At 41.0% G+C, this 23,752-nt stretch overlaps 1 protein-coding gene across 11 annotated transcripts in view; it reads right to left on the bottom strand.

Annotated features, from left to right (window-relative positions):
* The window catches only part of LOC116283939 (histone-lysine N-methyltransferase SETMAR), a 28,159-nt gene extending 5,781 nt beyond the window's left edge, over nucleotides 1–22,378 (bottom strand). For 2 of the 11 annotated variants that reach the window (XR_012060742.1, XR_012060744.1), the window contains exons 1-4: nucleotides 22,223–22,378; nucleotides 9,240–9,303; nucleotides 6,831–7,000; nucleotides 171–256 (exon numbers count right to left, since the gene is read on the bottom strand). Coding sequence is in view for 1 of the 11 variants with exons in the window: in XM_072941747.1 (XP_072797848.1) it covers nucleotides 13,870–14,673; nucleotides 21,717–21,833 (921 nt within the window). In the remaining 10 variants the exon portion in view is untranslated. The other 9 variants (XR_012060743.1, XR_012060748.1, XR_012060746.1 and 6 more) reach the window with 9 other exon arrangements.
* Between the last annotated feature and the right edge of the window lie 1,374 nt (nucleotides 22,379–23,752).

Genomic DNA, 23,752 nt, shown 5'->3' with positions numbered 1-23,752 from the left:
GTGGCAACTTGTAGTGGTTTTGCATGTAATGTTCTCCCTCTAGTGGTCAGATTGGTTTTGTTTTTTGCTGTGTTTGTACAAATGGTCTCCAGAGTTGGTAAACCTTTCATTCAGGGGCACTGTGGATTTGGGATGGCTAGGGGGAGGGGAATGAATAAGGGGTTGTGTACCTTTATTCCATAGGAAAAATTGTTCTGAAGCATTTGTCTGATCCAATTTCTAGCTTTTTAAAGAGGAGATGGAGATGGAGACTGACCTGCAGAAGAGAGGAGGGGTTCTGGAATGATCTCTCATCTTTTTACTCGGATTATTTTCTGAATTTCTTCTGCCTTTATTAATAATTATCTTGTTAATAACTCTCCCTCAAGTTCCTTTAGAAAAATCTGTATTATTTTTTAATTATATGAGCAATTAAATACATAGGGTAAAACTAGAAACTCTAAAAAATATGCAGTGTCTTTAGAAGCCCTTCATTCTGTGAATTCTGGTCTTCTTCCAAATCTGTGCCAGTAGGTAACTCCTATCAACAGTAAGTGTATCTTTCTAGACTTTTTTCTAGGCTCTTATAAACATATTCTGCGTTTGTCTATTGGTATTATTGAATACAGATGATTTATCTATTTATGCACACAGAAATCATACACAATGTGTTCAACTTACATTTGGTTTATATGAAACCAAATGGAATCATACTATAAAAACTAGTCATTGAATACATTTTGTGCACCCCATGAAAGTACTATATAGGTCTAGCTCTTTTTAAGATAGCTGAATTAATTAAATTCACTTATTTAAGCATTCTCCTGTTGATGAATATTTGGGTTATTTTCAGTTTTTATTGTTAAAAAATGTTCCAGTAAACCTATTTGTACCTCCTTGTGTCTCTGCCAGCTTGTGCAGGTATTTTTCTGTACGATAAATTCCTAGGAGGCTAATTGCTGTATCAGAGCTTATGGTTATTTTAAATTGTGATCGGTATTGACAGCTCTCCAAAAAGGCTGTACTAATTTATATTTCCACACACAGTGGATCTGCAGCTTTTCTCTCTCTCTCTCTCTCTCTATATATATATATATATGTATTTTAATCCTAACATGAATCTGAGAACAACTAAGGTAGCTCCATGTAGGAAAATTCTTCTGTAGGAGATGGATGAAGTCACTCTGAGGTCTTCATCTGGCCTTCGGCCCTGGAGCATGCCTTGCTCCCTGTGGCTGAAATACAATCCTGGGGTATGCTAATTGGTCCAATTTTGATTGCAAGTGACTCCAGTCTGCAAAAGTGATTCACTGTTAATGAAATCAGTCTTGAGGAGTAAATGGTTTCCACTCCCCACCCCTACCCACAATCCCCAGTGGCCCCTTCACTGCATGTAATTACCATGTTATTTTTCTCCCTGTGGTTTGGTGATCTGGAGCCCCTCTCTGAGCTAATAGTTCTGACCTTTCCTGTGTATGGCTTGGTCGGGGAGGCTTCAGACCTCATGGGCCCCTGAAAGTTAAGAAATCATAGTCTGAAGGTCAGAAACCTTGCATGTAATCTAGTCTCATCAGCTTCTTCTTCCCCTCTTCCTACTCCATCTGATCTCAGAGCTGGTCCCTGGGCCACGCCTGGCTTGTTGTGTTAGAAGTACTTGGGGGAGCTGTCACACATGCACTTTCCTGAGCCCTCCCCCAGAAGACTGAGTGAATGGGGCTAAAAGGAGGCCCGGGATTGCTACTTCCCAGTGTCCCCATTCTCACCCCTTGAGCTCTGGGCATCTTACCCCTTTTGAGATTTAGTTGCATTATCTATAAAATGAGGACTTCATTTATATCATACTCTCCTTTAAAGGGGAGGAGAGGAATGTTGTCAGGAAAATTCTGCCCGAGACTTTAGGTTAGAATTGCTCCAGGGAGTCATTGGTGTGTCCATCTTTGTGGAAACATTGGCAGCTGCTGCTTCTGCTGTGGGCTCTGTTTCGTGGCTCCCTTCTGGAGTGACATAAACCAGTTGGAAGACAAGACTGAAAAAATGTGTGCACCTCCCTTGGCATAGAACCGTGGTAGACCCCTCATTTTTACAATCTTTAAGGACCCTACACTCTTGAATTCTGTGACTGGGGTACCTGGTGAAGTAAAGCCAAAGGCGAGGCCAGCTGCACGAATCTAAGCAGCAGCTTTTGCTTTACAGACCTTTAGAGAACAGCAGCAGCAGGCTTTCCGTGGTACCGAAGCAGGAGGAGGAAAGCTGTCGTGTAGCCAGTGCTTTGTAAACGTTTATGAATGAAAAGAGAGCTAGATGACCTGAGTTTTTGATATTAGCCAGAATTGAGGGTGTCAAGCCAGCCTGCTAGCGTCTTCTCGATGGTGTGTGGGCTTTTGGTTACCATTGGCACATGCTTTCTTTGTTGGGACCTGTGGGTTTGGCAGTATAAACCTGGAGCTTTGGCACATTTATGTCCCATATTGTCTGTAAAGACTCTTATAATTAAGTTGGCTTTGTGAGAAGGGATAAATTATTACTTACTGCCTTGTATGTCCTCAGAGTGGCACTATTTATAAATGAAAAAGCTGAAACTTCTGTTGGAGAATTCCAACTGAATTTCTTCTTAGTTTAAAAAAAAAAAAGTGTGAATAGCATTTGGTATCACCCTAGATGTTTTGTGGCAGTGTTGGGGGAGGTGGGCAAGGTGTCTAACCAGCCACAAAAGTATAGATGTATTGGGGGAAAAAAAAGAAAGAAAAAAGAATCTTTATGAAGGAAAATAAATAAATAAATAAAGTGAAGAGATCCATTTGATCTCTGTCCAGTAACAAATGCTTAATGAAACCTATGTCTTAAGTCATTTCAAATGATCGGTGCCAAAAAGTCTCCCTTGCTTGGAGCCTTATAAATCTCCTAAATTAAGAAAAGATCCCTATTTTTTATCTGGCATCATAATAAAAAAAAAGAAACAAAAGCTATATATTCATTCATAGCAGAGCAAGAAAGAGACTCGTAAATCTTAAAAGATAAAGTCTAGGGTTGGAAGATGAGTAAGTTCTTGGGATCTAATGCACAGCATTGTGATTACAGTCAATGATACTGTCTTATATACGTCAAAGTTGCTAGGAGACTAGATCTTAAATGTGCTCACCACAGAGAAGAACTGGTAATTCTGTGACGTGACGGAGGTGTCCGCAGGCACTATGGTGGTAGTCATACTGCAGTACACAAATGTGTCAAATCAACACATTGTGCACCTAAACTTATCAATGCTACATGTCACTTATATCTCAATTTTTTAAAAAAGGTAGAAAGAGGGAGAAAAGCGTAGATCTAACTGTCCTGCAGAATGTTACCCATGTTTTTGAAGTGAATACGAAGTTAACATGAGGCACATTCATTTTCTACAATCTTCTCATGTTAAAATATACTCCACAAAATATTAAACATTAAGTATTAAAATTATTTAAAGATACACTCTAAAAAAAGTAGTAAAAACTAATTTAAACGGGAAAAATAACAAAAACTGATTTAAGTGGGAAAAACTTTTTAAAATTTTATTATTGTTTTTTTGGTGGGGGGGTGGTGGTAATTAGGTTTACTTATGTATTTATTCTTGGAGGAAATACTGGGGATTGAACCCAGGACCTCATGCAGGCTAAGTGTGTGCTCTACTACTTGCGCTATACCCTCCCTGCTAAGTGGGAAAAACTTTTAAAACACCAAGATGCCCTTAATGTGCCAGAAAAATTATTATTCTAAGCACCTCTGCGTTGTGGTAGGAGGTAGCTTGGATTGAACCACAATGTCTATATGGTTCAATCATATTTTCCTTTATGTCACCCCTCCTGTTAGCTTCTCTCCTATGTTGTCATCAGAATGGCCAGAACACGTGTCTGAGGTGGGGGAACATCTTTGGCAGGATGCCGAGGTGCTTTCTGGAAACAGCACCAGCCCATGCGATGTTCTTTGTTGCTGCTTTTGGATATAGCACTTCAGAACAAGGTGTTCTCTTATGAGACTTTAAATTGGTTTTTGATGGTCAAATAGTCAAAGAAGCATTCCTAAAGAAAAAGGCTGCATCACATATGTCCCCTTACACTGAGAATATTGTATGAAAAAAATCATTTTTACATATTTATGTATATATTTTATATATTTATATATATATGTGGAAGAAGACAAAAAAATGAAGCATCTTAGTGAGTTTTTTTTAAGCATGTGCAATTTTGGGAAATAAACAAACCCTCCATATTTGTAGAGGTGGTGTGTGTGAGAGCCTTGGGCCCTGCATGCTGTTTCTCTTGTAGTGTTTAGGAAATGGTGCCTCAGTACATCCAGTTGCATATGCCAGAAACTGCACTGTCATTCTTTTTTTTTTTTAATTTTAATTAAAAAATTTTTTTAATTATTTATTTTTGTATATATATATTTTTTATTGAAGTATAGTCCGTTTACAATGTTGTGTCACTTTCTGGTGTACAGCATAATGCTTCAGTCATACATGAACATACACATACTCATTTTCATATTTTTCACCATAAGTTACTACAAGATAGTGAATATAGTACCCTGTGCTATACAGTATTAACTTGTTTATCTATTTTATATATATTAGTTAGTATCTGAAAATCTTGAACTCCCAGTTTATCCCTTCCCACCCTCTTCCTCCCCTGCAGTGTCATTGTTGACCTCTCCCTGTCTCTCATCTCTCACGTGTAGACCCTCTCCAGCTCCTGTCATTTCTACCTCCTAAATATCCCTCTAATCTATTTTCCCCCATCTTCAGTAGTCCAAACTGCATATCTCCCCTGGACAACTCTAAACCATCTCCTAAGTGGTCCACCTGAATCCTCTCTCAGAACACCCCTCCGTCCTCCAACCCAAGTCACTTCTCCCCATTACAGCCATTTCTTTTTGAAATATAAGTAATGCTGCTCACACTCTGCCAGTGGCTTTCCCTTTACTTTCAGGAAGAACATTATCTTAGTCAGCTCAGGCTGCTCTAACAAAACACCACAGACTGGGTGGCTTAAACAACAGGGATGTCTCACAGTTCCGGAGGCCGGGAAGCCCCAGATCAGGGTGCCCGCTGGTCAGTGCCTGCTGAGGCTCTCTTCCTGGCTTAATGGACAGTCGTCTTCCATCTGTGTGTTCACATGGCCTTTCTGTGGTGTGTGCTAGTGGAGAGGGACAGATGTGGATAGAGAGATAGAGGGGGAGGAAGAGGGAGAGAGGAAGAGAGGGAGACAGAGAGAGAGAAACTCCTCTACGTATAAGGGCACTAATTCCATCATGAGTGTCCCCCACTTTGACCTTGTCTAAACCTAATTACCTCCCAAAGGGCTCCACTTCTAAATGCCATCACGTTGGGACTTAAGGCTTTGATGTATGAATTTTTTTGGGGTGGGGGCATATTCAGTCCGTAATAAACATAAACAATAATATGGTCTGTAGAACTTGGTGTTCCCAAAAGGATGAGACTCAAAAAGATGACATGCAGAAATAACATAGCACAAGGCAGCAAGTGGAAAGAGCAGCGTGAATGGTCAGAAGTTATCTGGGTCATGGCTTTATGTGGTTACAGTGTGTTGTGTCGTGATCCTCAAAGTGTGGTCCCCAGCTTAGCATCACCAGCATCACCTGGAAACTTCTTAGAAATGCAGATTTTCAAGCCCTACCCTAGATCTACTAAATCAAAGACTCTGGGATTTGGGCCAAGCAATCTGTGTTTTAATAAGTCCTCTGGATAATTCTGATTGGTGCTGAAATTTGGGAATACTAGTGAATGCTGTGCATTCTGCCCACACCCCTCTGAAGGAGTGAAGGATTTATTCCCCTAGCTGCTCAGAGTGCTGTAGCCCTCTCACCCGGGACCATGCCCCTTTCCAGAGGCAGGTGGCATCCAGAGACTGGCTGATGCAGAACTATTAAGGCTCTACCTCTCACCACAACTAGTAGAGGCAACCCTGCAAGGCCACCTCGGCTTCAGAGCTCTTCGAGAGTTGGCTGTGGTCTTTGTTGAGATTTCATTACAGCCCAAGTTCTCCTTTGCCTGGTCTGCTTTCTTTCCTTCCTTTCCACAGGTGTTAATCCCAACAGCACCCCCTCATAATCTCCCTGACTCCGACCTTCCTGAATCTCCTCCCCAAGGAACCTAAACACATGCCTCCCAGGGGAAGAGGGGCTTGTGTTGAGACTTGAAAGAAGGATGGGAAATTAAGCAATGAAGGGAGGGGTGGAAGTGTTGGAGGTGGGAGATGTCCTTAGGGAGGAAAGCAGCTTGAGCAGAACTTACCCTGAGGCCTGATTAGGAAGTGGAGAGCTAGCAGATTAGTCTTTGAGCCATTCTTGATTTCCACCCTCGAAAGAGTTGAGAATGCATTCTGATGAGTGTACGACTGGGGGTGGTATGGGGAACAGGTAGGTTTGTTACTGGAGAGAAAAGGGGGAAGAGGTTATTTTCAAGAGATGGGGAGGGCAGGAGAAGCAGATTGGTAAGCAAGCAAACACTTCCAAAATAAACTACAAAAGCAAACCCATTTTGCCTTGAGGGTAAAAGGAAGCCCTGACTGAGGAGCTTCAATTATGTTCAAATACAGGGTAGGAGAAATATGTCTTAGCTTTGTTTGGAAGCACTTTACTGTGTCCGCCTACTATGCACAAATGCTTTGAGGTGGTGGTAGGTTAGAAAAAGAAGACAGAAGTGGTCCAAGGGTGGAGGAGGGAGGGTGGAGTGTGGGCTGGTCAGAGGGGGACATGGTGAGATGAGGCCGTGGGACATGTTGGGTTGCATCAGCACTTTGTAACTGACTCCCCTTATAAACAGGAAGCACTGAGTATGCCTGGACCAGACGACTCACCTAAGTTAGCAAAGCAGTACACAGCAGGGATGGTATTACAGCAGATCGAGTAATTTGTATTCTCCCAGTTCAACCATGGCGATTTGGCAGTGAGGGCTGGGCTTGGCAGGTGGCTGCAGGGAGATGAATGACAAGGAGACAGCAGGCTGATGGAAGTGATGGCCAGCCAGCTAGCAGCAAACAGAACAAGAGAAGGAGGGAAGGAAGGAAGAAGAGACAGGGAAATAAAATAAGGTATATTGCTGGCTCTCTTGTTATTTTAGCTGCCTAGTAGCCATGTAAACAAGGAGGTAGGAGATGGAGTGTAAGAATGCCTTAACATCCAAAAAGAAAATCCAGAGTATTCTGCAAAGAAGGCAAGGGTAAGAACAGTTTAAAATCACACACACACATCCCATCTTTTTGCGGGGGGTGTTTAACAGCGTTTTATTGGGAGTCCTGTAGAATTACAGAAGTATTTTAGTGATGTTAATTTACACAACTTCTACCGACCATCAGATCTTTCCTTAAAACAAGATGAAGAGTTATGATTTGGGTCATAAAATAGTACCATATAAAATGGCCAGTATCTGACCATTTTGGACACACTGAACTGGAAATTTCTGTAATATTCACTTTAATGCAAATGAGTGCTTATTTGCACACACACACACATCTTCTAATGCTCCCTGAAGGCAAAGTTAAGCAACCTGCTTCTTTAAGCTTCTTGCAGAAGGAAACACCTTTGTAAAGGTAAGGGTGAGACAGTGGCTTTTCAAGCTGGAGTCAGAGTGAGAAGATGAGTGAGAGATGAAGTGGAGAGGTAGGCAGGGGCCTTCAGGTCATATTGAGAAGTTTGGGCTCCATCCTGAGTGCGACGAGCAGTCATTGAAGGGTTGTTTAAAGGCAGAGTATGCTCTGTGGGGGTGATGAGGCTAGATGTAGAGACGCTGCTGCAGGGAAGACATGATGGAAGCATGGCATAAAACAATAATGGGGCAAAATGAAAAAGATTTGAGAGATTTGTAGGGCAGGGAATTTACAGGAGTTGGTGACTAGTTACGGGAAGGAGGAGGAAGAGTCACAGATGACTTGTAGCTTTGGGCAGTGAGGCAAAAAGTAATGCAGTTAACTGAGTAACAATGTATGTAAAAGTAGCAAGGATTGTTATCCCAGGGAAATCCCAAATGTTATAAAGTAAAAGGGACCTCTGAGGATGTTCTTCAGATTCTACTTATAATCTGGCTCTAATTAAATCATCAAAGACAGGTGTCCTTTTATTTAAATGACTAACAGACCTCCTTTGGGAGCTTATTCTATTACTTCCATGACACTTACCACCAAGAAAAACTTACTATATGGAATCTAAATGAATCTTGATGTAACCAAAGACAACATCTGTAATAATACAACATGTGTGTGTTCTGTTCTGGGTAGCACAGTGCAATGCCTGTAATGATAACTAAATTTATATAGTACTTTGATAAATCCATTATTTTATGTGAGTCCCATAAGAGTCTTGCTAGGGAAGTTAGTTCCCTCCCTTATAAGCATTGAGGCCAGGACAGCTTGTGGGAGAGCCGCAGGCAATATGTAGAAATATTTAAAAGTTATAAATCAAGTTCGACAAAAATGTCTTCACAACCACAAGAATGGAAAACATGTATAATGTTACGGTTTTTATATGACTGACGTTGGCAAAATATCAAATATGATTAATTTAGTTATCCGTGCTCATTCCTGGGCATCAAGCTGAGTTGGCAATGTTTGGATGAATGATAAAATTACGACTTTTGTGAGTCATACTTTTTTACATATTTATTCCAAAAAATCAATTTTTCTTATCTTTATTTCAGTAAAATCATAAATTGTGCTGTTGTAAACAAGATTTTCACATAGTTGATGTTCTGTTCACAAAGCTCCCAAGTGAGACCATCTTTTTTGAGCCAGTGTAGCTTTTTGACATTTTTTATTAATTTCAATTTGAGAAAGCTTTACTGTGCTGAGACAGAGTTGAAAATAAATCATGAAATTTACTTATCATGTCCAAACATTGTAATGGGATCATATCCCATGAATTATTGCAGAAAATGTTAATTTCATCACATAAACTACTCATTTACATTGTCATTTTAACTATCTCTTAAATGTAGTGTAATGAGAACCAAGCAGTGTGAACTAACCAATATCAAACTTCTAGACCCACACATCTACAAATTTAAAAGTGATATGAATTGCTTAATATTGCAACATATTTCTGTCTCCATGGGCAATTGTAATGAATACTGTGCTAACTCAGGAGCACCTCTGGAAACAGAAAGAGAAAGAAAGGTGATATTCACTACGACAAGGAAACTGTACCTTGTTATTTAAGAATTGCATTCATGCTGAGAGGAAGGCTCTGATAGATTAATTCAGCTATGTTCTTACCAGACTAAGCATTCCTCCTCTCACTGCCCTCTGAAGCAGGGTCCACCTCTGACCATGATAATGGCTGCAAAAAAAATTACAGCATTAGGCGCGGTCATGTTTTGCTTTGAGGACGTAAAGCAAGTGGAGAAGCATTTCCCTGGGACCTGAGAGTGTTTATTCCTGAGAGGAATGTTCAGAGTTACAGGTTACCAGTTTCCAAGTGAGAGGCACCTGTATCTTCTTTCCTCTTCTTATGACAGCTTTATGGAGATGTAATTCACATAACATAAAACTCACCTCTTGGAAGTAGTTTTTAGTATATTTACCCTAAAATGAATCTCTGAACCCATTAGCAATCACTATACCTCCCTCTCCACCAGCCCCTGGCAACCATGAATCTACTTTATGTCTCTCTGAAATTGCCTACTCTGGACATTGCACATAAATGGGATCATACAACATGTGCCTGTTTGTGCTGGCTTCTTTCATTTAACATAATATTTTCAAGGTTCATTCATGTTGTGGCAGGTGTCAGTACTTCATTCCTTTTTATGGCTGAATAACATTGTGTGATATGGCTACTACATTTGTTTATTCATCCATCTGTCGACGGACACTTGGGTTGTGCCTGCTTTTGGCTGTTATGAATAATTCCATTATGGATGTTTACATACAAGTTTTTGTGGGACATGTTTTCATTTCTCTTGGGTCTATACCTAGGGATGGAGTTACTGGGACATGGCCTACTCTGTGTATAACGTTTTAAGGAACTAACCAAATGGCTCTACAAAGTAGATGTGCAGTTTTACAGCTTCACCAGCAGTTTATGAAGGTTCCAGTTTCTCAACATCCTTCTCAACACTGGTAAGTTGTCTTTTTGATTCTTTCTCTCTTAATGCATGTCATTGTTTAAACCCTCTACAAAAGTTAGCTCATTTGATCCTCCCAATAATGCTATATCCAGAAAAGGGGATTCAGAGTCAGACAGGTTCTGTAACTTGCTGAATACTAACACACTGGAGAGTAGCAGAGCTGTAATAAGGAATGTATTACACAAAGAAAACACTATTTGAACACTCAAGGGAATGAAAACAATTTAGGGAGATTCCATACCCCCTCCCCTTTTTAAAGAGATCTTTCTGAGATTCCATACCCCCTCCCCTTTTTAATGAGATCTTTCTGAGTTTATGATAAAATCCTCTGTTCTGTGCAAGTTAGTCTCCTGTTGATATAGTTAATCCACTCTCTGCCTTATACTTTAGAGCTAGCCAGTATTGGGGCTTGATATTGGAAACCAGAGGGAGAAAGAAATAATCTCTGAATATTCCTCTCAATTAAGGCAAAATTTTCCATTTAGCCAAGAATAAAATCTATCAGCCACTGATAGTTTGTGAATATTAATTTGAAATTTTAAAAAATAATTTTTTTAAAAAGCAGATTTGAAAAGCTTTGTTTTCCAAGTATGATCTTTATTATTCTTGGGCCAAAACAGTTTCTAAAGTACACATTTCCACATTCTTAGTGAAGTCAGTGGAAACTGAATTCAGAGCTATTTTCTATGAATGTCTTAATTCCATGAAGACACATGATACCTTTTAAAATTCTAATTTTACAGTAATTTATAATTATAAAATTTTATGTATCTTTTATATTAGGATAATAGTCAAGCAGAAGTATATCTTTTAATGTTTGCTCTCAAAAGTAGAAGTGTCACCTTTCTCAGGAACACAGCAAGAAACTAAATGCAGTTAACTCAGTGCCTAGAAAAGACTTGGAACAGAGCCTTCAGCTCTTACTTTAGGAGTCTGATTTCCAGGATTTCATGCGATTTAAGAATGAACTTGTGCATAAGTACCAAACAATCCTAAGGGTCAGTGAGTTCTCTCTCTGGAAGAGACGCTGCTCTTGTCCTCACTGGAGTGTCTCTGATTCACAGACGGTGACACTCAGTAGGCAGAGGGCTGAAGAAGGAAGGCATATCTGCAGAATCCAGCAGTGAGCCTCTCATTTGCCTTCTGATCATTTCCTTATTGCTTCTGAAAGAACTCAGTTACTAGAAAAGCTTGAGAGGAGGAGAAAGGCCATTTTATTTCATTATTTTTTATTTTTAAATTTTTTAAAACTTTTTTTTTATTGAGTTATAGTCATTTTACAATGTTGTGTCAAGTTCCTGTGTAGAGCACAATTTTTCAGCTATACATGAACATACATATATTCATTGTCACATTTTTTTTTCTCTGAGCTACCACAAGATCTTGTATATATTTCCCTGTGCTATACAGTATAATCTTGTTTATCTAGTCTATATATGCCTGTCAGTTATCTACAAATTTTGAACTCCCAGTCTGTCCCTTCCCACTCCCCCCACCAGCAACCACAAGTTTGTATTCTATGTCTATGAGTCTGTTTCTGTTTTGTATTTATGTTTTTTTTTCTTTTTTTTAGATTCCACATATGAGTGATGTCATGTGGTATTTTTCTTTCTCTTTCTGGCTTACTTCATTTAGAATGACATTCTCCAGGAACATCCATGTTGCTGCAAATGGCGTTGTCAGTTTTTATGACTGAATAGTATTCCATTGTATAAATATACCACATCTTCTTTATCCAGTCATCCTCTGATGGACATTTAGGCTGCTTCCATGTCTTGGCTATTGTAAATAGTGCTGCTATGAACATTGAGGTGCAGGTGTCTTTTTGAAGTAGGGTTCCTTCTGGATATATGCCTAGGAGTGGGATTCCTGGGTCATATGGTAAGTCTATTCCTAGTCTTTTGAGGAATCTCCACACTGTTTTCCATAGTGGCTGCACCAAACTGCATTCCCACCAGCAGTGTAGGAGGGTTCCCGTTTCTCCACAGCCTCTCCAGCATTTGTCATTTGTGGACTTTTGAATGATGGGAGAAAGGCCATTTTAAAATGAGGGATACAAGCTGCATCAAAAAAAGCAGGACTGCTTCAGAGGAATCAAAGTTAGAGAGGAAGGTTGGCAGGGAGGAATGATTAGTGTGGGGGAAAATCTGTTCTGTTTTAGATGTTGCACATTTGTAGCTTGGGGCACTTTCTGTGTACTCTAGTATCACCTACTCATGTGGAGCCATTCCTGATAATGTTATGTGAACATGCAAACCCTAACATACTTATTATTTTAACAGCTTTGGTGAGCTGTAATTCACACACCATACATTTCTTTCACTTGCAGGGTACAACTATCCTACTTAGGGTATCAGACAGGAGTAGAGTGTTATCTATATAATATGGGTCCCTGTAACTTTTTTTTTAGTTTTTTTTTTAATGGGGGGAGGTAATTAGGTTTATATTTATTTATTTTTGTAATGTAGGTACTGGGAATTGAACCCAGAACCTTATGCATTCTAGGCATGCATTCAACCACTGAGCTGTACCCTCCCCACTTGGGTCCCTATACTTTTAAAGTGCAGAATCTCCTGGTGGTAGAGTTTAAATGTACTAGAAAAGAAACTATAGGGCCTAAGAAATAATAGGGCCTAAAGTAATTACTTTAGCTTTGAAAAAGTCTAATAAACTTCCACAATAAGTTTGTTTTTGCAACATCCTTGCTTTGAGGAGGGAAGTTAGAGGTCTTTGCCTCTCCAGAAGTTTAAATAGAATTACAAAGCTCCCACCCCCTTTGGTGATGCTCATAGGGTTATTTTCATGTTGTTAATAAAAGAAGTGAGGCTCTTTGAAGCATAACCTCACAAGCCTTAGAGTACAGCCAAATATACAGCAAAAATTTTATAGTTTGTTTCTTTTTATGATTTTTGGTTATATACATGGAAGTCATTCTCATGGTTAAATTTTTCACTATTGGTGGTAATTATTAGGGTTTTACCAGGTGATAATCATGCCCTTTTCCTTGATTCGTGTTTAGAAACAAGTGAGAAATAAAACGCAGGAGTCAGACAGAAATGAAAATATAAGCTTTATTCCTGATAAAGCTGATTGGAAAGCAAGACTTAAGTATATAGACACAAGGCTTTCCTTGGATCATTGATGAGGTTTGATGCTAGTACTAGAAAATTCAAAATAACAGTGGCATAAGTGAGGAAGGGACTATTTCTCACCTCAAAGTCCAGACATGTCAGATCAGGGCTGCTAGAGTAGTCCACATATACAGCCCCAGACTCCTTTCCATTTTTTGCATTTGCTGTGCATGGTTTCCTTTTCCAAGGTCGTTCTGGGGTCTAGTATGGACCAGCTCTAGTTATCATGTGTACATTCCAGCCAAGAGGAAAAAAGAGGGGGTAAGGGAAGGATATCTCCATTTAAGGACACATCATTTTTCATTATGTCCCACGAGCTACAACACAGTCACTTAGCCACATCTAAGTAGGAAAAGTGAGTATTCTGGGCTGCCATGTAGCCAGCTAAAACCTGAGAATTCTCTGATAGAAGGGGAGTGAGAGTGACTGCTGGACGACCTGCCGTCTCTGCCACATTCCTGAGTTAAACTTACACAGCCAGGCAGCAGCAGAAGCTAGACCACCACTGGCGTCCCCTCTAGCGAGGGGCAAGCTGCTTACCCCAGAGCAGAGGCTCACCTCGAGGGTAAGCTGCTTGGAAGAGGGGAGCCCAACACGCTCCATCCCTTCTCATTCTCTTCCACTGAGAGGTCAGACGTGTTTCTCCTATACACTTCCTTCCTCACTCACATCTGGCTTTTCTAAGGGGCGATACAGTGAACTGTCATAAGGCAGGAACGCAGCACATGATTTGGCACTGCAATAACAAGGTTTCCTTAATTTCCTGTCTTCTAGCCTTTCTTTGTCTTCACAATCCACTAGATTAAGAAATCTTCCTGAATAGTCATAGGAGAGTTCTTCTTCTGGCAGAATGTCTCTGGCTGCAAAAAGTGCCAACTTTGGTACCATCGAGTCAATTCGGACAGGAATCATCAACAGATTTGGCTCACAAGAGTGGTTAAGGAATCTTCCAATATTTCCTATAGAGGTAGGATCAATAAATGTTTCCATTACCTGCCCATTCCAGACATGTTCCCTGATGGCTATGATGTAATTCGAATCATGTATTGTTTGTAACTGAACTCGTCTCTGTACTTCAGAGAACCCTAAAACCTCGCCAGCATATTCACAGACAAACCGTCCTTTTGGTATAAAGTCCAAGGTGCGAAGTCCCCAGCCTTTCTGATCTGTCTTGAACACCTGGAGGTGGAACTGCAGACCCCGCTGGACCACTCTGTTCCTGCAGCGGTCACTGCACTGACACAGGACATTGCATTCGAAAACGGGCTCAGCATACTTTGCTTCCGATCCTGCATCTCGGAGGCATAAATCATCATCATAGTTCTTTTCACGACGGAGGCAGGAACAAGTACCAGGGAGGCAGGGGGTTTTGAGACAAGTGCATCCGGGAAAGGTTATTTGAGTGGGATCAATGTCTGCTCCAGGTCCGGCTACATGGTCAGGAGTATACTACAAAACCGAAATACTGTAAGTCAGCACCGCATGCCATATACTTCATCTGTATTTCAGCAGCTTTTGGCTGAGACACTTCTTAATTCTAACAAGTGGAACAAGACAAAAATGACAGGATACATTAAAATATTTTCTAAAAATATCTCCCTCCAATTTGAAAAATAAATTCTTAGATTTAAAATTTGGTGGTTTCCTTTTAGGTAAGAAAAATTTATATACTTTTCCTCTTGTCAGATAACTGAAAATTTTGTAACCCATTTTGTATCCCTCTTAGCTTTAGATGTCAGGACAATCAGTGATGAATTTCATTTTCAAATGAAGTTAAGTGTCTTCTCCTTGGCTTTTGACCTCTTATCTGATTATACAAATGCATATGTGTTTTTATCATGAGTTACCTCAGATCCTTTTTGGGAATAAGAAAGTCATAAATGACAAATCAATGAAAAATGGCCTTTGGGAGAGAGTCTTCCATTGATTTTTTTTAAAGAATTTTTTAATTTGAAGATTATCTAAATTTTTATTCTCTCATGTTTTTAAAAAATGCTGCTACCTGACAGTTCTGTTTGAGTCTTCACAATGTTAAAAGCAGAAATTTGGCAAAAAAACCTTGCAGAGAGAATTCTAAAACTTGTATTTATTACATATATTAATAGATATTTAAATTTATTGTAGATATACTATATACATGTAAAGAAATCCTGTTCTTATTAAATGAGAAATGGATAATACCAAAAGGTTTCTCTGTCTTTTAAAGATACCTGTATTTTCAAAATGTCACATTAACAAAATCTTATGAAAAGTAAGTCCTAAGTCTAAAAAATCTATGTTATTTCCTGACCTCTGGTTATTTCCTCACTGGAAAAATAAAGCACATTCTCATACCCTGAAGATTAAACTCTCTCTCTTGCTTATATGGAACCTAATTCATTTATTTATACTCGCTTTGTTCCAAAAAAGGATTTAATGAGGCTTACAAAGAGGTAAGAGAAATAAAAAGTAGGTAAGGTGAAGGGAAAAATAAGATCCAACTAGTTGAGCGAGCTTAGCCACACTGAGTGTGTAGCAGAAGTGGATCTGGCTCTGCCTGAGAGCAGCCACATCTAAGCGGTTAATATGATTACATGAAGGGCTTGCACTCTCTGCAAGGAGCAATCTCACTGCTTAGAGGCACTGACTTTTTCCAACATGGAGACGGGAGAGAAACTTCACCAAAGAGTCTGTCTAAACCGTTCTCTTCCAGGAAAGAGTTTCACCGGCTGTTTTTCACTTCGTTCATCCTGCCCCTCAGTAAAGGCTGTTGGCATGCTGCTGCAGCGAGTCAGTACCAGCAGTTCTGAAAGAGACCAGTCGCAGAGCTTTGCTACAGAGATAGATTTTAGTGCATTTAGAGGAGCCTTTGAGCTGAGTATCTCCATTAATACTGTGTTTCCAGGCCAAACTTTAGGAAAAATACTGAGCAGCAGGTTGTTGTACTCCCTGTGGTGGCCTCGGTGGAGCTATGCAGTTAGGTGCAAAATCCTGTACTTTTAAAAACGCTGAGCTGGGGGGAAGGAATGACATCCTCCTGTGAAAGATGAGCATGGTGAGTGGGCGCACCTGCGGGGGAAGACCAATACTGCTTAAAAGGTGATTTGGGGGTGGACAGCAGAAATAGCTTCTCCTGTTTTGTGTCAGTTCTTACAGCTTTAGCTTAGCAGAGATGTCCTAAAAGGATAAAGGATGGCTTGGTAAATGATGCTCCATCAGTCAAATTCCATGACTGCTGTCTTATATGGAAACTACTTCCAGATTTTAAGAGGCAACGTTGAAATGGTTACGGAGACATTTTAAGTACTTGCAAAATGAAGATTTTACTATCACTTTGTTAAACTTTTCATGAAGAATTCTTTTCAATTGATTTGTTCTTAAACGTGCATATATTTTTAATGTACTACAGAAATCACTAAATTCTAAGGTGATTTTTTTTTAATGCTAAAAACATCTTTTAAAATCAAGTCTGACTTAACTGCAGTTTTCTAACCAGGAGAGCATATTATTCCTTGTTGAACTTACTTGCATATGGATAAGTACTTTTTGGAAAAAATACTATTATTTGCTTATTTTTACTTATACATTTAAAATAAGATTTTGGAGAATCTAGCAATACATTTTTTAAAATTCTGCAATTTAAACTTTTTGCACAATCTAAGATCCTTTAAAGGCCTAGATTACAAATGGTAGCTGACTCCAAATAAGCTGAAAATACTTTCCGAAGGATAACAAAGACTTCTAGATAAACCTCCTGTTTAAACAGAATATATATATATATATAATAATATATATAATAAATATAATATAATATAATAAATATAATATAATAAATATATATATATTATATATATATATATTTCCCTTTATGGATGTAATCATTGACCCTGATACTGATAATCATCACAAATTATTTTATCTCCATATGTTTCCATTTTCTCCTCGATAAAAGGTTGGTTAAATGCCATTACAGAAGGATATTTTACCTGATTTAGAAAAATTGACTATACTCAAAAGTCTTTTGAAAATGGTAGTCTAGTTGAACATATCATTATGTAATTATCCATCTTTTCAGGTATCTGACTACATATTGAAAAGTTATTCTTTTCAGAAATAAACTGATATCATTGGTCTGACATTTTATTCAAATATTTATAAGCCATGCAAATTGAAATTTTGAGTATCAGAAAGCTAATCATGTTAGGTGTGTTACGAACTGGGAATGAGCTGACATGAGTTTAAATGCTCCCAATCTGTAACACTCTTTCCATAGTCTGTACCCTACTCCCTGGGACACAGCCCAGGACCAAACTGATCCAAAAGGGTGTCACCCTGAGGGTTTTTGTGCTTACCCTAAGCCAAGGAGAGACCAGAGCTTGTGGGATGTGGCCACACAGGACATATGTTTTTATCCATGCAGCGTCCATTCTTTTTTTTCTGATAAAAGCGCCTTGAGTCTTCCCAGGGGAACCCCGCTCACTCTTGTCTTAATGCTTTGGATGGGGGTCGAGGTTGGGCAGGGGCCTAAACCTGGCTAATCAGAATATCACTTGCTCTTTTCAATAGTATTTGGTTCACGGATGGGCACAGGACCTAAGCTAGATCAGTGGGATATAGTTCTGGGACTCCTGCTGAAACAACTAGGGAGGAGGCATTCTTTCTCCACTGGGGTGCTGAGCTGTAGTGTATCCACCAGGCATCCCAAGTTCTACTGCACACGTAAGGCCTGCGTGTGCGGCCGGGGATGCGAAGTGGGGAGATGGGAGACAGAAACATCTGATGACACCTTGAGAGTTCTTTGATCCAGACACACCTACAGTTACCACCCTTGGATTTTGCTGTTATGTGAGGCAATTACTTCCTTTTTTTTTGGCCTGAGTCCGATTGTGTTGCATTTATGTTTCTCACAAACAAATGAGTCTTGACTGACAGACACAGGGTGGAAGCTGAGAAATGGTTCCAGGAAATGGCTGGAAAATTTAGTCAAAGATAGAAATGGCTAATGAGCAATGAAGTCTCCAACTGGGAGGTGAGAATAGAGCAAAGTGTGCCGGAGGCCAGACAGGAAAACTATGACCGTGGCCTGGAACCCTGGGCAAGCAGGTGAGAACTTCTTAATGCAGAGCATCGGATGTCCTAGAAGAGACACATACAGGACCAGGCTCTTAACACTGGGACTCACAGCAGGTGACTTACTAATCTTTGGGTTAGCAACTGTAAAACAAGGCCAAAACCTGTATCTGAGGCAGGGAAGATTCTTAAGAGATTTAGTTAACATAACACTGTACTGTGTTAGCCACTTTATACTTTTAAAATAGTTACTTCCTTAAATTATTCTAGATATTATTTGTAGACTTCATATTTAAAACATCATCTATTTCTGGCACATTACTTAAGCTTTCTAAATATTCTCTTTCTGTCTATCTTACAGGTTGATGTGAAGGAAAAAATGAGAGGAAACCATGGAAAGAGCTGACTCCAGTGGCTGGCACATAAGTGTTCAGAATGAATTACACAGGCTGTCTAGTAGGGTGGTGGAAAAATCAGGTTCCGGAGTTAAACTTTCCAGGTTTAAACATACTCAAACCAAAATTATGTCTGGGAAACCATATGATTATATTCCTACCTCCATTACTTATCCATCTTCGGGCGGGGGGGTACCAAGAGCTGACCCAGAAGACTGCTTTCATTCATCAGTAAACACTGCCTTATTGCCTATTGTATGCACATGCTGGGATTTAGAAAGAACCACTCAGAAAAACACAAAAGAGGACATGCAGAACGGGATTTTTTATCTGTGGTTGTTGTCATAACATACATTTTACTTTTTCCTGGTATGTATTAAAGTGCAAAATCGATCACGCAAGAGTTGGCAATAAATAAAAAACTAACTGATCAGTGCGAAATGCATTAAACCAGATACTTGAAGAACTGGGTAGAGATTTCAACTTTTTTTGACAGAAAACTTGAATTTTTTTTAATCAACGGTCACCCGAGAAGCCAAAATGTAAACAGGAGACATCCTCATACACAATTTCTCCCTTCTCTGAACTAGACCTGCGCTTACTAACAGTATGAACTTTGGGGTCTAAGTGGCAGAGATTGTAGGGTTCTCTAGCTGTACTAATGTGTAGGTCTTACCTTTCCAACAAATGTATGTCTCAAGGGAAGGCAGGGGCATGAGGTTTGGGGTGTGGACTGGTGGTGGGGGCTGGGGTCCTATCCATAGTACTAGGCACAGAGCACATAGCTCAGGAAATATTATTTGACTTTTAGTCTTAATATGAACAGTCTTAATAACTTTTGATTGGAAAACTTGACTTTTCTGAGTCACATTCTGTATCGAAGCCCCAGAAACTGAAACGTGACACCTCACAATATTCCGGGCTTAAAACCTAGGCCTTGATTCTGAATTTTAAGGAAGTGCTATGAAAGTCCTCACTCCTTTTTTGGTTGTTTTGCAACACCAGCTACAAGAATCTTTGTACTTGGCCTGTAGCCCCGTGAGTTTGTTTTTGCTCCAAGCAGCTATTAGGAGACTGTGAGCCAGATAATTCCTGTCAAGGCCAAGTTGAGATCTTAAAAAGGATATTTTAAGCTGGTTTCAGAAACCTGAGAAAATGCCTAGATCCAACTCTTATTTCAGGAAGATCAGTTTATTTTCTACTTGGCTTTCAACACCGATGGCATTATGATGTGGCTGATTCCAATCTGAACATTTGAATGTTCTTTTTGCCTTTTCCAACAGTACTGCAAAGCAAACTAGACAAAATAATTCCTACCTGAGGTTCCTTATGTGTGCATATGTCTGTGAAGGCAGGGTTTGGGGCAACCAAGCTATTTTGACCTTTTGTAAGAATGGTTTTGTGCTCCACAAATATATGGAAGCAAACTAGTTGAAGGCACTTTTTGGCTCGTAATTTAAATGTTTCAAGGATGTTTTATCTTCTTGGTAAAACTATAAGCTCCTTAAGGAAGGGATCTTGTCTTCTTTCTGTAACTCTACCCAGAGCTGTGAATATAGCCAGGATGCTAGAATACTATGGGATTGAGTCTTAGCCTTCTGATTTCCATCAACTGTAGGTATAAGGACCAGTCACAACGCTTCCTCCATCACCACCTGCCTCTTTTGTAGCAACCAAGTGTTTTCTATCTGCTCTTGTAAGCTCAAGGGCAGGAATTATACTGTCACCGTTGTATCTTCTATACCTAGCTTAACACTGTGCCAGGCACATTTTAGGCACCCAATTATTTGTTGAAGAAAGAGAACGTATGTTTTTGACCAGGCATCCAGCAATGTTTGGTCTTGAACACACTTTTAGGGATCAGTGTTTTAATATGGTGCTAGCCAACCGGTATTATTAACCATAAACTGCCTGATGTACTTTGAGGAAAAATAACCATTTCTGACATTAATATCTTGCTCTTCCCTTTGAAAACATCTACTGAATTTTTTATCTTACTTGATTCTCACAACGTGCCTAGGAAGGACAGATGGGGTTTGATAATGATAATGGATGTGAAAAGGGCTATAAATTTTTTAATTATTTTCATTGTGCAGATGAAAAATCTCAGGCTGTGAGAAGTGGCTAACGTGGCTGAGCCCTGAACATAGCTCTCCTACCACCAAGTCCAGTGCTCTTTCCACTCCAACATCCTGATTTTTTTGTTTTTTGTTTTGTCATTTCTTGTTCCTTAGGCAGGCCAAGCTCAGAGGGGTGAGAAAGTTGGAGGAGAAAGGACTTTGAGGTAATAACTGTAGTGAACATTTATTGAGTTCTTTCAGCACCAGGAACTGTATTTTACTTGTAATTCTCAAAGCAGTCTGGGGAGAGGTACTATTATTTTAACTGCACACGGGAGGACTCTAAGGCTTAGCTGAGGCTAGTTGAGATTTGCCAGAACGCTCACATGAGGGAAACCTCAACTAAGTCTGACTCTAGGGGCTGAGTTTGTAATCATGTCACCAGGCTAAGATCCGTTAATAGGTCCCATGCCTTATTTTAGAGACACCTGAGACCAGAGAGGCAAGTGATTTGTCCTGGATCTCAGCGAATTCTGGGGACAGAACCAGGACAAAGAACAAGATTCTCACGCCTCTTTCCAAGGGACCTCACGAAACCTCTGGTTTGGCCTTCAAGGAAATAACTGCTCGTCTAAGGGCAGAAAAGAGAATACGCTTGTTAAAGTCACTGCGGAACGTTAAGACAAAGATCGAAATCTGTGAATTTAAGAGTTATGCTCGAGCGCAAACAGCTGTGCAACTGGGTAAGAAAAAAGGTCTGGAACAACGTGACGCACGAGAATCAACCGCGGATCTACGACCACTTACCTAACCTCGCAACCACCTAGCCCCACACTCTCCCAGGAAGGACACCAGCCCCGCCCTCGGGGCTGCGCGCGCAGCGACAGCGACCGCGACCGCCCAGCCCCGCCTCGTGCAAAACGGCGCCGGCCACGACCCCTCGGGGGCCGCGCGCAGCCCTCCGGGCCGGCCGAGCCCCGCCCCCTACCTGGAAGGGCTCTGGCCCCGCCTCTGGGGGCCACGCGCTCACAGGCAGATTCTCCAGGCCGCGCGCGACATCTAGCTGCTCTGTCAGGGGCTCAGGCTCCTCCTCAGCCGCTGCCATCCCGCAGGGCCACCTCTCCACGGCTTTAGTGTACGTTTCTCCCCGACGCGAGGCGCCTACCGCCTAGACTATCTTGAGTCTCGCAGAGGAAGCTGGGAGTCGTGGGTCCCGGGGCCCCACTGCCTCATGGGAGTCTTAGTTTTTCTCTAAGTGGCCTGTGAGGGCGTCTGCTCCCTCGACCCTCAGCGTTTCTTGACTTTTCGGTCTGGCTCGCTTTTTGTTTTGAGCCACACGCACCACAAAAAATAGAAAACCTTGCAAGGTACGGACAAAGCTTTCGGAACACACCACGGAGTGCTTGAATTTTTCTTGCGAGCCCAGGGAGGGCTTCTGAGGCGAGCGCGTTTGTCCGGGTCTCTGAGGGCGTGGGGGGAGGGGCGCGCTCTTACCCGAGGTGGGGGGTCACACTGGGGTTTCTGAAGATCTGGAACCTGCGGGGACGTTGGGTGGCGTGTGGTAGGGTTTCCGCGGCGGCGGTGGAATAGCCCTACGGGGCGCGGGAAGGCTGTGTGTCGGCCGCGCGCCGGCTGCGCGCCGGCTACGCGCCGGCTACGCGCGCGCTCTCTGACTGGCCTCACGGTTCCCTGTCGGCTTCTCTGTCTCCGAGGAAACCACACCCCGCCCCGGCAAAGGATTCTGAGAACCTCGAGATGGTAGAATCCAGTGGAACGTTTCCAACCTTCCCAAAGCTCTCTGACTCGATTGTCCTGCTGCTTCTACGTGAAACCCTGCCCCCTCGCAGCCTGTGGGGCCCCTGTCCCGGGTGCGTTTGAGTTGCGCAGACCGTCCTGTCCTCGCCACATGTCCTTCTCTGGCTTGACTCTGAAATTGGGGCTTGTGTAGCTCAGCTTTCTGCCCCAGGCCCTTTCCTCACCTTCTGTGGGCTTCCTCAGTAATAGCGTCTACTCCCTGGCTTCAAATACTATTATAAAGTGTTGGGTCCTCAGTCTCCGGTGTAGACTGGAGATACGTATCCGGTTATGGATGGACTCGCAGGACTGTCATAAGCCACACGTGTCATTAGGTACAGTAAGAAGGTCCGAGCCTGCCAGCAGAGAGGCTTTCGATGTTCTTTGGGAATAGTGCATGCGGTTATCACACAGTAGGTTATCATACAGTAGGTTACAGAGCTGACTTGGAATGTTCTTTGTCTTCCCAAAGGATGACTCAAATCCAAGAGGAGAGCCTCATTAATAGTGTGTGGGGTCATTCTTAATTAGTCTTATACCACATAGGAACCATAGGCTTGAAGGTGGTCACCTAGTAAATATTTTATCAGACATGGCTGTGCAGTTGCTCTTACTTAGGAACTGCCAATAATATAATTAAGGGATATAAGGAAGGTTCAGGTAAAGTGGAACTTCGAGAGAAGGAAAGATTACTTATAGCTGGGAAGATCAGAGAAAGCTTGGTAGAGAAAGGGCTACTTTCCAGAGGCCTTGAAAAATGAACAGGATTTAGGAGATTAGGAAAGGGCGTTGCAGGCAGAAGGAACAGTAGGAGTAAAGGAATAGAGAAGTGGGTATAAAAAAGAGTAATTTTAGATTGGATGGAGGTCAGATTCATTTCATTTTTTAGGAACTGAAAACAAAGAAGGAATTTTGCAGATATCCAAAGAACATGCTGTTCTTTCATTTTAAGAAACATTTTGAACACTGATTATATGCATAGTGCTGTTTACTAATTTGGGGAATGTGCCCATGAAGGAGATATGGTGCCCAAGGAGAGCTTCCAGTCCAGCAAACAAATGACTATACACCAGAAATTAGTAAGAACTATAAGAATATTATGAAGAAGAAATTATAGGAGCAGTGAGGAGAACTACACCCTTGTATTTGTAGATTATTATGCTGTTTTTCTTTTTGACTCTTTCTTGGTAATATTGTCTGCCCTTAGGGAAAATTTTTTGAAGGATCCTT

This window comes from Vicugna pacos, chromosome 17 (genome assembly GCF_048564905.1).
Source record: "Vicugna pacos chromosome 17, VicPac4, whole genome shotgun sequence".
NCBI lineage: Eukaryota > Metazoa > Chordata > Mammalia > Artiodactyla > Camelidae > Vicugna > Vicugna pacos.
The sequence above is the reverse complement of the archived record's forward strand: the minus strand, read 5'-3'. Positions and strand labels throughout refer to the sequence as shown.